This window comes from Sabethes cyaneus, chromosome 3 (assembly GCF_943734655.1).
Source record: "Sabethes cyaneus chromosome 3, idSabCyanKW18_F2, whole genome shotgun sequence".
NCBI classification, from domain to species: domain Eukaryota; kingdom Metazoa; phylum Arthropoda; class Insecta; order Diptera; family Culicidae; genus Sabethes; species Sabethes cyaneus.
Window position 1 is genome coordinate 63,746,951 of NC_071355.1, and position 14,163 is coordinate 63,761,113.

Here is a 14,163-nt window from a genome sequence, read left to right on the forward strand (position 1 = left end):
AAAGGTATAGAAAGTATTACTTTTTAATTATTACGCTTTTTTTTCATTCTTTAGTTTTCATCAATTCGAAATTTATATATTCAACTATTTACAACCTTTCAAGTGAACATCATTCTATTTGTTTTCTTATCGACATCATTCCGGTCGCACTATCAGCATTACTTTCGTACAGCAAAAATCCTAATTCCAATAAACTCACACAATAGCCTATCGTAGTGCAAAAGAAATGGTGGATCTCACCAAATCAATGTTCTAACACTCATCAAACGCTAACGTCTAACATTCCACATTACCGTTCAGCAGTACGTAGGTAAAACTACAGAGAGAAGGCGGGGGGTGTATAGTTATTAAGTGTCGATAATTTTTCTACTATGATGTAATTACAGTTTCGAAGAGAGTAACAGAGAAAAGAGAAAGACAGAGTGGTATACACGAAAAAGCCTGTTGCAGTGTGATTGGATACAGAAATACTACAGAAACGCGCAACGGTTGCCACTTTCCGGAAGTCGGATCCAGCATACCGTCGCCTTAATATTTATAGAGATCGTGTTCATTTTCTAACCTCACAACCATCCAAATCGTTGGATCCGGTTTGACTTTTGATAATATTGTAGGTTTTGACAAACGGTGCCTTCAGCAGCTGCGTTCAGCAGATTTACACGCAAAAGGGTAGTGGAATTGACGCGAAGTTATTGAGTCACACGAGAAATAAAAGAATTTGTTAGTTTTCGAAGTTTCGGCTGGTGATTAGTTTATAGACGCGTGAATGCTTAATAGAGGTCTGCTGTGCTAGGGCAGAATGAATATTTATTGGCTAACACTTACCTCCCAGGATTCGCGAGTATACTCGGTAATTTCTCCTTCACTAGCGGAACGTCCATCCTGAAGTGTATCCTAAGATTAGTCCTATTAAAATCAAAACAATAATTTAGATACCGACCTTGGTTGGGCTTCCACCCTTAGTAGACCACTCGGTATCCATTTGGATCAGCTCGTAACCGCGTTCCTTGATAGCTTTCTCATCCAACTCCCCATACAGATGTTGAACCCAAGCCGTCAAGAATCGATATAGTTCGTCAACTCTGGAAAAATTTCGAATTCTTTAAAGTCATGCTTTTCAGAAACATTAAGAAACTCACTTGTTCTTGGGAATACTGAACCAATACTCGGGTCGCAGCTTGTTCTTGCCGTAGGACATAACCGTGGTCGGCAGCGGAGTGTTTTTGCCCTCCTTACGGCCCATACGCAATCGCAGGTACATCGGTGGATCGGGACAGGCACGGGCCGGTCGGGGTATAAGTTCTGTCAGGAAAGGGAAGAAAGCAGAAAGCTGCGTTAGTGATCAATAACCAAACACGCGAAAACGGTTGCATATGGAGATGATTTTACATATATACAAACACAACACAACAGACAACTTATTGTAGTTGATGCATGACAACGACGACGACATGGAAAGCTCAACAACTGAAGCTTCAGCTGCGTACCATTCAGAGCATGCAACATGAATAAACATAATTCTGTACATTTACAAGTGATTTGAATTTGAGATATCAGCAGAGGTAGTCTGCTTTCCGGTTTGAAGTTTTATTCCGATGTTCTAGATCAGCAATCGACGAGCGATTGACGATCATCTCATGTTTGTCAAAGGTCAAAGAACTAGTAAATGGGAGTATTGGAATTTTTACACCATATTTTAAAATTATGCTTTCGTATGGGAACCCCGAAAAATTCTAAAACGGTTTGAAAGTATATTAAATTAAATAGTAGCAATGGTGACAAAGAATCCATTTTGAAGTACCTAAATAAGAAGGACAAATAACGCAACTACCTTTTCATGGTACTCGTTATGTTTAGACACACAATGATCCTAAGCATTCCAATGATGACGTTACATACAGTTCCGTATTGCAAATAAAGTTCTTTGTTTTCATATGCTTAATGGATAAGATGTATAATTTTTGTTTAGTATATTATGAAAAGCACTTCACAAACAATAAATCAGTTTTCTTGTAATTCCGTAGGACACATGAGGATGTGAAAGAAAAACAGTTACGAAAAAAGCAACAATATATAAACATTCAACATATAAATATGTTTACATTGTATGTAATTTTTTTTGTACGAATGTATTCAATTGTTGGGATGGTTGTGGTGTACAAAAGCAGGGATTAAATTATACTTCGAAGCATTGCGGTGACCTACCAAGTTTTTCGAGTTGTGGAAACAGTGGCGCTCGCACTAGAATGATGTTGTATTATGATAGTAGAGATTGGTATCGTGTGGTTGACATTGGTTAAGTTTTTTTTTTGAGGCGAAAAATATGTAACAAAGAAAAATAAAAAAATTACAAAACTATACAAATGTTTCATGATCGAGTGGCTGATAGGGTTTCTTGGTGTCTGTTCGTAGCTTGAACTTGTAAAATAGTAATAATTACAACAGAAGGAAAAATCTGTGCTAGACTGTCGTCGCAACGGGTTTTAAGTGGAAATGAGTAGCGTGAATGCGACATTGAGAGATTGTGTGCCGTAGGCGGTTAGAAGAGTTTGCAGTCGTTGAAGTTATCGGTGCTGTTAGTGCTTGAATTTTGAACGAACGAACGGTACAATTAACGGTGTAACAATGCAAAATCAAACGGAAACGTTTACAAGAAAAATCAACGCATAAATTCTGTCTGCCCGGCTAATAACATCGGACCGACCCGCACAAGGCTAGTCCTTGGAGGTCAACTTGAGGGCAGAAAAAGCGAAACACTATGTTAGAGCCGCTAGAACTGGAACTGGTTACATTTCATAACAGAAACTCAAATAAAACAAAATTGAATCGGTTTTTGTAGGAAATCAATTTCAATTTGGTTGGTTTGGTATTTCAATCGCCAATGAGCGAAAGAGAGCCTCTGACTTGATGACTTAACACTATGAATCAAACCAGTGGCCCTCATTTGTCACTTTGTAATTACGATTGAATTTCTAAAGTACACATGATACTTACTGTCGAAGCTAACAAATAGTGTTGGCATATCGTCAATCGACACCATAGAGCGGTAGTCCAGTTTCGGTGGCGGTTGCTTCTGCTTGGTAACCGGAGCACCATCTGCCGTTGGTTGGGGCCGGATGAAAGTGCCTATCGAGGAACGCCTGTAGTAAGAATGATATCAGAATTAATTATGATCAAATTTATACTGTAAAGTGAATCGTGCGTTGCTAGAAACGAATGGATTCTGAGCAAACTCGCAAAACGTTCATTCCTTCGAATCGGCTATTGACCACTAGATGCCAACTATAACTTGCGGCAAAAGTTATTCAACGTTGGTATAACTCTTAAAGCACCTACGGTATTTGCATCCGTTCTGATTGCTTTGAAGGTCAAAAAAGAATATTTCACTACCATCGGAAATGAGACAATGATATCTAGGGAAAACGGCACATAGACATAACCAAGAGGTAAACAAAAGTCAGAGAAATAGAACTACAATAAAAAGCGAATAGTTTTTGTAGGTTCAGAACGATCGAAAAAAAGACTACAAATAGTTGTATCGGGCTGAAAGAATGAGAATATGGTTCTGTTATAAAATATATTTCCCTCTCCTCTAACCCACTTTTGCATTTAATTCAGGTTGCATTTAATTAAGCTAACAACCCTTAGACCACAACCACAAGGGGTAGATAGACACTAGGTAGACACTCAACATTTACTAGCTATGCCAATTACTGTTTTACGTGCATAATTGGGTTCAGCAGAAAGAATAATTGCATGTTAAAATAACCATAGAAGAAAAGCGATAAATTTCGTATCAGGCACATTCCAGCGTTACGGGACACCATCCCCTCCCCACATCCATCGTGACAAAACAATTAGTTCCCATTTCCCTAATTCTATGACATACAATTGGAAAATAGGGCCCCCTTCAGTCTACTATTTCGCAGAATATTTGCCAAAATTAAGTGAAACAAGAACCAATTCACAGTTCCGTAAAAAGCTGAAATGTGACATCAATCATTTCTACACAACTAGTTAGTCGTCAGTCAGTCAGCAAATATCAGTTATAGTTTAGTGCATTAAAGTCTTACATCAAAAATGGAAAGCCCAAGTTCTGGACGCTAATCTTCAAAAATAAGATGGAATGATGGATCATAAAACCTATCATAAATTCCTTCACAGTTAATATGAATAGAACCCGAGTTAGCGTTTTGCTAATTGATAGGAGACCAATGTAAGAATATGTAATAGAAAGTTTGATGTGGTGAATTTTATCCGCCATTTGAATACGCACGCGTCACATTGATGACCTCAAAAAGCGCGTAGACAAACAATGATTGCTCATGGGTTCGTCGATAAAACTGATTACGTGTCGCAACCTTCCTCACACATGCTTTCGATGGAAGGGACTCAAGTAACGTCTCGGGATATAATAAGGGACTCGAGGAACGTGCTGGCAGAGCTCTTGCAGATGTGAAAGCTGATGATGAAGGAAGCAGTCACCAGCGACATTGATCAGATGAAGAATTGGTGAAACCGCTTGGCCAAGACCGTGCCTGAAGAAGATGTACGTCGGCTGATGGGTGCAATCTACGGTATTCAGAAAGTTGCTAAGTTTGGGAGGGTACAATAGGCGAGATATGTTGTCAGAATGCCGGACAAACCCGTAAAAATGCTATTCGCCTCGAAGCCGGTTGACACCAGTACAGAAATATACAACGACCAAGTGCGAGCAACTCCCAGAAAGTATGGGACATCAAGAAACTGAATACAGGCAACCATAGACCGAGTATGTTGGTGATGCAGGTACCAGTACACTGTTTGCTGAATCGTCCAATATTTGATCTATTTCATCAAATAAATTTGAAAACCCGTGTACTGACCCAACCAAACATTCGAACAAATTTTATTTTTCAAAATGTCGCCGAGCTTTTCCAATAAAATTTGGCTGTTTGTAAAGCAGTGTAATATGCCAATCAAATTAAATTTGTTTTCGTAACGTTTTGCGCTGTTCGCCGGTTTGTTTGCTTGAAACTTATCAAAAAAGCTCACAATGTTTATTATTTGAATCGCTGTCAAAATCGAATTTTGCAAAGGAAATGACACTGGAATAAATCAGGACATTATTGAATCAATAGTGAAAAGTTAAAAAAATCACGAAATGAGAAAATCACTTTATATACCTGTTTTTCGAATGTGATTTGTTTAACGGGAAATTAACGGTCATTAACTTTTCGTCGGAGAGCCCAATTTCGGAAGCAGTTTTTGAATCCAATAACTGGGGACTGGTTGTAAAAATGTAAATACTGCCTTCTTCTTGCCAATCTGAACACAGCGAACAGAATTTTTGTTTCAAACAAAAAAAACTGCTTTTGAAATTGGCAAAATCAATGACGACTAATTTCACATTAAATACCCTCTAAAATTAGGCACTACTACATATATAATACTACATATGTCAAACATTATTCTAGGAAATCAAGTAAATAAATAGTCAACATGTAAACGTTCATTTCAGGATCGAAAGGCTAATTACATTCTGTTTCTGTTAACATGGATAATTTACTGGAAAATATGAACAATAATCGTATGCATATCCACCTTTTCGCGTGCTTAATGACGGCTAATGGGTACAGTTTTCGACAATGTTTATTTGCTTTTGGGAACTCCACTTACGTATGTTTGAGCGTATGTTGTACTACAACAACAATTAAGGCTGGAAATATCAACTTAACGTGAATAAAGTTGCCAAAAGCATGCTAACGTTTTCCGAAAATTGTACCCACTAGCCGCCATTACGCACGCGAATAGGTGGATAGCTGTGTGACATTCAATTTTATTCTGGTTTTGTGGGTCGCAAGCAGTGGGCTGTAATCGCACAGTGATGCGCTATCCAGCTTTTTACACCATCTGCCATAATAACGGACGGTATCTGGATTGCTAATGTGCGACTGTATTAGTAGTTTGTGTGCATCATTTTTCTTGAATAGTAGGGGTATAGATTACCGCGTAATAAGCGCTTGATTAACTGTTATTCAACAGAAATGTTTGTTGGGTATATCTGCCATCTGCTTACGACCTTTTGAAAAGTTGATGCCGAATTATATACCAAGCAATGCCTTATGTAAAGAGCATTTTACGTGACAAAGCGACATGCTAACTTGCTGATATTGATATTGCGCTTTCCCTGTGCTGTGCTGGTACTTTGACAATCCGCCGATGCCCCACGGGAAAGCAAAACAGAGCTGTCACAATAACAGATATTTGTGCATACATAAATTTGGGACCCATTATGTCAGTTCATCAATTATTTCAGTTGCTGTGATTTCTGGCTCTACTAATGTTCCTGAATTTTAAATTAGGCCATAAACTATTTATGTTATTTAAAAGATTAGATCGAGAACCAACTGGTACCCCTAAATATGCAGAAACTTGTGTGAACTGGTCGCCCTGTTCTTTGTTATTGTTTTGGTGGCTTGATTTGATTGCAATTGCTAGCAGCGAATATTTCATTCTGCGATCAGATTTCTATCATAATGGTTGGGAAAACGGAATGTGAAACAAATTACACACGCTAGGTAAGTACAAACAAATCGTGTTTATGTGCACTGTCTGCATAAGCAAATGATGTCATGTTGAGAATGACATTTGAACCATTTTTAATTTGCACGTCGGGCAAACCAGCGGGGTTCAAATTAAAAATTGTTCAGATTAAAAAGGATCAAACGAACGGGTACTCCGGAGAAAACGGTAGGGTCCCAAATTTATGCATGCACAAATATCTGTCTTTATGGCAGCTCTGAAGCAAAATCAATATCAGCAATGTCAATAGACCAAATCAAGGTGACGTCATCTGGCAGATACTGGCGCCCTTGTTTACAAACAGACCGCAGAATCCAAAAAAATTTCATGTGTTTAAACGGCAAGTTTGTTGTTTAAACCGAGTTTAAACAGCATTAGGATTAAATTTAAAAGCCATTTTGCCTGTAAAATGTTAAAAAACACGCTACATTCGCTATAAACGAAAAGGAAAGTTTTCCAACATGTAAACAAGGGCGCCAGTCTATAGACCAAATCATCATACCGTCAATTGACAGATACTGGCGCCCTTATTTACATTTTGGAAAACTTTCTTTTCCGTTTATAGCGAATGTAGCGTGTGTTTTAACCACAGAGAACAGATTAACAGGCTCGAAGGAAGTAATCGATTTTTTGTGTGTAAAATCTGTCGGTGGCGCCCTCCAGAAATAGTTTGCCAAACGCATCAAAAAATATCCATGTACCTTTACCAATATTTCTTTGTGCTGGAGTTACATAGCAGCGATGGCAGCGACATCAAGATTTAGTTTGCCACTTACTGCTCGAGGGGTGCTCTATTGAAGAATTACTCGTAGATTACATAAAAACCTTTTACACACTTTTTGTCGATTACCTGGTAGTCTGTTCTCTGTGTTTTAACATTTTACAGGCATAATAGCTTTTAAATTTAGTCCTAATGCTGTTTAAACTCGGTTTAAACAACAAACTTGCCGTTTAAACAGCTGAAACTTTTTTGGACTCTGCGGTCTGTTTGTAAACAAGGGCGCCAGTATCTGCCAGATGACGTCACCTTGATTTGGTCTATTGGACAAAAGCGACACGGCTGACATTGGTATTGATATTAGTGATGTCCGAAATTTTCAATTATTCGATTACCGACTAATTGGTTAGCGTTGTATGCACTAATTGATTAGTTCAGTATTCGTGCTAGTAGCATTCGATTATAAATATTCGAATATTTCGTTTAATAATTGGATTAATCGTACGATTATAAACGATCAATGGGGATTATTCGCATTTTTTTTATCTTACCCCCTTGACAGTTCAGAGCATGTTTCCCGTAGAGTGACTATATACAGAGTGGCGCCAAGTCATCCCAAATGTATGCAATGCGGCTTATCCTAGGTTTTTCTTTCTCTTTCCTGCATACGCGTTGGATAGGTTGTCTGCTCGATTGGAATGACACTGACAGATAATTATCATTCCAATTTTGACATTGTCGCCACTCTGTATATAGTCACTCTAGTTTCCCGTAACTGCTACCAGTGTTGTGAGCGGCGATGCAATCGCATTTTCGGGCCGTCCATAATAAGTGATGCATTATTTTTATAGGAAAACGTTCACTTTTGTAGCATCAATTATGGAAGCAAAAGCTCATCTTGCGTTACATTTGAAATGCGCGTATTACAAAATCGCACATTTATCTTGCTGATTGTATTGTCAATTGCAAGGAAAATTGTACCATCCAAAGTGCGATATTGCTCATAAAAGTGCTATTTTGCATTAAATCGTTTCGGTATCTTCGGCGCCCTTATTGCTTGGAAGATAACGAAAAAGTGGATTGTACAATTTTCCTTGCAATTGACAATAAATCGATAGCTTTTATTCTTTGTTGTATTTGTTTATAACTATGTAATTAAGATGAAAGTCGTAAGCAAATAAGATTTATTTAATCCATCACACGGCAAATATACAAACGTAAACAAACCGACTGGAAATTTTTAGCAGTACCAGCCAGCATACGTAGAAAAACAATCTTTTACTTGTTTTGGTTTTCATTTGCACAAATGCCTTTTTGTAGGTTCATGCTTCAAACGTTCTGTATATGTTTACGCAGATTTCAACGAAAAAAAATAGAATGAAAAGGTAGATCAACTTTGTTGCAATAAGCATTTACGACGATGATTTCGGAATTGTCAGTCCATGCCGACATTTTTTCACGGTCTTGACTGAAACAATAGTTTCTAAATAGTATACTGAAAGACAAAATTTGCACGCGTATTGCATGAAAATTCATGCAATGTTATCATTTCGAGTTATTCACCACACTCAAAGGTTAGTAGCGGAACCAGGAACCAGCACTTCAAGGTACGTTTTTTATATATGGGAGCTGTCACCCCGTGTTTGTTACCCCGTTGTTTTTGTCTTATTTAAACTATTCGATTAATGAATTACTCGCGCCGGCAGTATTCGATTACAAATTATTCAATTATTCCATGCTCTAATCGATTACTCAAATAATCGACCGATTACCGGACAACACTAAATGTAGAAATTGAAATTATATAAATTGCATTTTTTCAAACCGCAGTAACTTGTATTAATTATTTAGAATTAATAAAAATGACCGTGTTAAAACGTGTTTAAAAAAATTAAAATTGAATTCAGCTTCCTGTTACCTAAATGAATAGCCTCACTTTCCGAGCGTACTTTTTTGCTTATTTGATCTGTTTGATCCGCAAAGAAATCTGCTAGCGCAAACATTTTCGAGCCGAATGTATTTGATAATCTCACGAATTCCATGCTGTTTTGCAAACAGTGTATTGGCCCCACAAAATATGTCAAAATTTATTCGGTTTTGTGACACGGGTAACGTCTCAGATCGAATTTTTGACATCAAGTTTGACAAACAGTGTAATGGGCGAGACAAATATGTCAGTCAAATACCAAAATTTGCCCAAATTCTGACAGGAAGAAAATTTGACGATAAAGCAAACAGTGTAGCAATCGTAAAGGTGATTGCTTCAAATGCGGTCACTCCCAGAACTGAAATTTCCAAAGGAGCTTCAGACGAAGTTGTTTATTGTTGCAAGTGACGAAAATTTAAAACTGAGTTTAATTCAAGACCGACAATTGAAAATGGTCTCCAAAGTTCAAAATGTAAGCAAACCGACTGAGATTTCATTCTTCTATACTGGTGCAACAAAGAATAATCCTCACTCAGTTTACTAACGTGCTAACCTAACCTTTTCAACTATTTGTTTTACATTTGTCGATCTCTACTCAAGTAATAAGAACATGGGCTACCTGGTGTACTGCATAAATTATTTGAAATTGGTAAAACTAATAAGCAATGCAACCGATATACATTCTTTCAGCCCTCAAACCCAACAAAAAATACACCTAAAAATTATTTATCTACAAAGTTTCCATCTAACAGCGAAGACAACAACTGAGTCAGCTACGGAGGACACATCCGCCTTTCCATTTCCGGAAGCAACCAACTTCAGCAATAGTGGCTGCCACGCCGCCAACGCCGCCAGCTGGTTGTCCGAAACTAGAGAGAGCTAGTGAGGGGTGGTTGTGTCAATGTCCTTACCCAGCCATTGACGCGTTGAATCCTGCTCCGCTCAGTTGGTGATGCTGCTGCTGTTGCTGTTGCTGTGATAGTTGCTGTTGGGGGTGATGCTGGTGATGCGGCGCGTGATGCGGATGGGCATCATGCGGCGTGAACGGAGGTACCGGTGAACCACCGGAATCCTCCGACGGGGTTTTCGACAAGAACAAATTGCCACCGAGCTCCGAGACCAATGTGATGGGTGAACTGATTTTGGGTTTGGGGTTGTTTTTGGTGGCGGCAATTTGTTCGAAAAGAGTAGAGCAATTATGGGGAGACGATACGAAAAATTGCAAAAATTCGTTCAATCAAAACTGACCAAAAGTGTTCAATTGACAAAATGTGCCTCATGTTTAAAGGAAAAAAAGAAGGAACGAAGTGGAACCAAATGTAAAATTCCAACTGAATTTCAACCAAACGCTTGAAGTTAAGTGTGTGCAGTTTGAAGAGTGTGGGATAAAATCGAGTAATGTGTAGTCGCATTAAAATTAAAATCCTTCTACGATTGAGACTAGCTTTTTATATAAAAAATAAAAAAAACTGGCGTGAAGTTTGTGCTCTAAAAAACAAATCCTCTTCACGAGTGTGTGTAAAAGACTAGGTTGCGACAAAACTTGCTGCAATGAGTAAATTTAGAAGTGGAGTTCAGTCCCTTACCTTGAAAATACTTTAGAAAACACGCTTTGATTTGAGTCTCCTGTGTTGGGAGCAGAATCAATAGAATCTGATTTGTGACTAGGAGCAGGTCCTTCTCCAGTCAATCCTTCCACCCATGCCAATGGGTAGGACAACCGTTTCAGCATCTAAAATGTAAGATATTTTCACCATAACACACTGTATTCTATGAATTTTTGTATACCCACCTTATTTTTCTTGGTTTCACCGCTTTTATCCAATTGTGAACCGCCCTGAGGGTCATGCTCTTCAACGCTGAAGCTTACGCTGGAGGTTTTCTTTCGCCCGGCGCCATCGGCTTGCGCCGCTGACAAGGAGCTTTGCTGTGAGGAGGCTGATGAGCTTCTTGGCGAGCTTTCCAGCGTATGTGACGGAGCAATGGTCAGCGGTGGTACCCAGTCGGCACTGAGTACAATGTCAGCGTCGCTGTAAACTTTTTTCGTCGGTATCGGTGCCACTACGGGAACGTCGACAACGGCAGCTGCAGCCGTAGCACCGGCCACTCCCGTTGGCAGTGAATTAGGATCTCGAATGTCAATTCCCGAATCATGACAGGACTGTTTCACCAGCTGTCCGGCATCGTCTTCCACACTGCCGACACCACCAGCGATCATCGGACCACTGGCGGCTCCGCCGGAAGCGGCAGTCGTTCCGCTGCCAGTGCTTGTGGCTTCCTCATCGTCCAGCGATCTTTGAGATGAAGGTTTATTGCAATTACATTTCACTCTAACGGAACGGCGATCACAACACAGATTTCGACGAACGACAACAGAAGGATTAAAGTGAAATTTTTAAATGGATCAATTTTGCAATTCAGTGCCAATTACAAACCCCATGCGATTAGTGTTGTGTTTATTGAAAACCTTTTGGAGTTTGAAGTTAGTTGAAAAATGGGAATTTAGAGTTCAAAAATTTCACTTACTAAATGGTTCACAGTCATAGATCATAGACAAGCACCATTTGATACGCTATCCCTTGCGAAAGGACAGGTTGAAAGGTTTAGAAATAGAGCACACAAGAGAACAACATACACACAAACAAACACACCAACTACATACCTATCCTTGCTGGGAATGGCCCAGTGCTGATCAAGTAGACTACGTCTCCGCTCCTCCAAAGAGCGAAGTGTTGGGTCCTCCAGCGCATTACGACTGGGCTTGCTGTGGTCAGTCTTATCCTCGGCGGCTGCCGTCCGTTCCTTGCTGACTACTGGCTCTTGGCCGCTGTGACTGTTATCTAATGAGTTTGGCGTGTGCGATTGAGAGTCCCGATCGTAGCCCAAAAACGGTGGCTCAGCTGATGGTGGTTTCTCCGAGCTACCGCCACTTTCAGTCGAGTCACCATGCAAGCGCTGTAGATTGTTCGGTGTGACTAGATCTCGCTCGAAAGCTTTCGGGAAGGCATCGCCCTCACGTTCGTTGCTAGAACAGATGCTCTCCTGATCGTCACAACCTTCGACGGATCCGACACCGAGCTCCGGGAATGTTTCGTCTTTTACCAGTAATGAATCCTTACCTGGTGAATGGGTATCGCAGCGGGAGCAAGACTTCTCCGGTGCCGGATAGTAAATCTCTGCCTTTTCGGCTGTTTCGTTGCCTCCGGTAGCTCCCTGCACACGCATATGGGCAATATCGTTAAAGATGGCGGCATTGACAATGTACTCCATCGGAGCAATCACTCCGTAGCTTTCCGGGCCGTGCTCGATGACTAGAGGATCGGACACGTTCGGATCGAACATGACCGCATTTGGAGTTACGAGCAGCACTCCACCGACCACACCTTGGCCATCGGTAATATGACGCACGTTGATTTTGAGAAAGCGCTGAATCGTAACCGGATCTTCATCGTTGAAACCTGCGGCCGTTTCGCCGCCACCACCTCCACCGCTCTGAGTATTCGGTGAAGCTACTCGCTCAATGTGGCCAGGCTTGGGCGATCCCGGGCGAAGTCCTTCCAACAAATCTGCAAAAGAAACAAAAAACACATCACAGTTCAGTACAGTACATCAGCTTGCGCTGTTCATGCAGCTTGAAATACAAATTAAACAACCGTAATCGTTAAACAAACACCGCTCGCGTGATCTTCGATCATCACATTTACGCAGTGAGTTCGAAAATAATTAATTTTCAACGCGATCACCTGTTAATCTAGTCAGCAATGACATCGGAACGTTTCAAAACTGTGAACAAAATTCAGTAGAATCCTTTCCTTGGCTCCAAACTCGAAGCGCTTATCAAACCGATGAAGGGCAGAAAATGCAAAATAGTAGTCACACACGACACTCCAAGTGAACAAGCCAGCTGGTGTGACTACATAAGCGACACTGAATGGTAGCGTATTTGCGCTTATCACATGTGGATGTACGACGGAATCGGTTTTTGTATATAATTATTCCGGGCATCTCTTCTACTTACATACCGTAACAGTGGATTAGCGTGGAACAATGTGGATGTTTATCTAATTCACGGATAGGTGCGATTCTGTACAGTGGATGAGACCATCAAATTGGGCTGCGAGAAACTGTTTACGAACATCAACGGGTGTAGGAACAGATGTTTTATTGTAATACAAGTTACACAGTTGAAATTGATCCTGTAATGTGTTATGTTTGCAAAAAAAATTGAACAAATTTTTTGTGTTATCCTTTATTTCTGTTCCTAACAGCGTGCTTCTCACGAGTTAGGGAAGCCAACGACCAAATTCAGTTATCACTTTTCCGCAGTAATTGGAAGTTTTGTGTCTTCCCAAAATTTTTCAAACCATAACATTGATCGAGAAGTTGTTCCAACCTTTAACTTGATATCCGTCATATTAAACCAACCAAAAGACAGAGTCTCATATGCACGGGTGCCACATAACATGCATTGGTAGTACATTCAAGCATAATAGTTCCGATTGTTCCATTTAAATAGAAACAGTCTTTATCTAATCAGCAATATAGAAGCAGTTTAAGCGCAGCTGCCGCACAATCGATAACTAATTTCTACCATTTCTACCCCACGGTTTTGCTTGCGGTACGTCACTGCCTGCCTGGAAACGGTAATTACTCATCACGAACATCGCCGCTACTTAGAATTTACTTTCATTCACTTCACGTTCACCTCAGTCCTCGTCATTCTCAATCTCACCTCCATTTTTCAAAAACACTGCCGTTTTCATGATGTTTAGCACATACTAAATTTCCTATCGAACGACCGGACACACCGGAATCCATTCAAAGTGCAGCTTCTGCGTCACCTAAGTACAACTTAGCTGCTGCCAACCACCGAAACCAGCAACTGTATGAACATAATTCGCACAAAACAAAAACACACCTCCACAAACCACCGACAGTACTGACTTGGACAGAG

At 40.0% G+C, this 14,163-nt stretch overlaps 1 protein-coding gene across 3 annotated transcripts in view; it reads right to left on the bottom strand.

The window, feature by feature from the left end:
• Positions 1–14,163, bottom strand: part of LOC128742004 (nuclear receptor coactivator 7) — a 464,218-nt gene that overhangs the window by 87,615 nt on the left and 362,440 nt on the right. For 2 of the 3 annotated variants that reach the window (XM_053838174.1, XM_053838176.1), the window contains 8 exons: positions 11,872–12,775; positions 11,002–11,503; positions 10,796–10,941; positions 2,995–3,140; positions 2,206–2,241; positions 1,140–1,302; positions 941–1,082; positions 826–882 (listed from right to left, as the gene is read on the bottom strand). In XM_053838174.1, coding sequence (XP_053694149.1) covers positions 826–882; positions 941–1,082; positions 1,140–1,302; positions 2,206–2,241; positions 2,995–3,140; positions 10,796–10,941; positions 11,002–11,503; positions 11,872–12,775 — 2,096 coding nt within the window. The remainder of the gene's footprint in view (positions 1–825; positions 883–940; positions 1,083–1,139; positions 1,303–2,205; positions 2,242–2,994; positions 3,141–10,795; positions 10,942–11,001; positions 11,504–11,871; positions 12,776–14,163) is intronic. The other variant, XM_053838175.1, reaches the window with a different exon arrangement.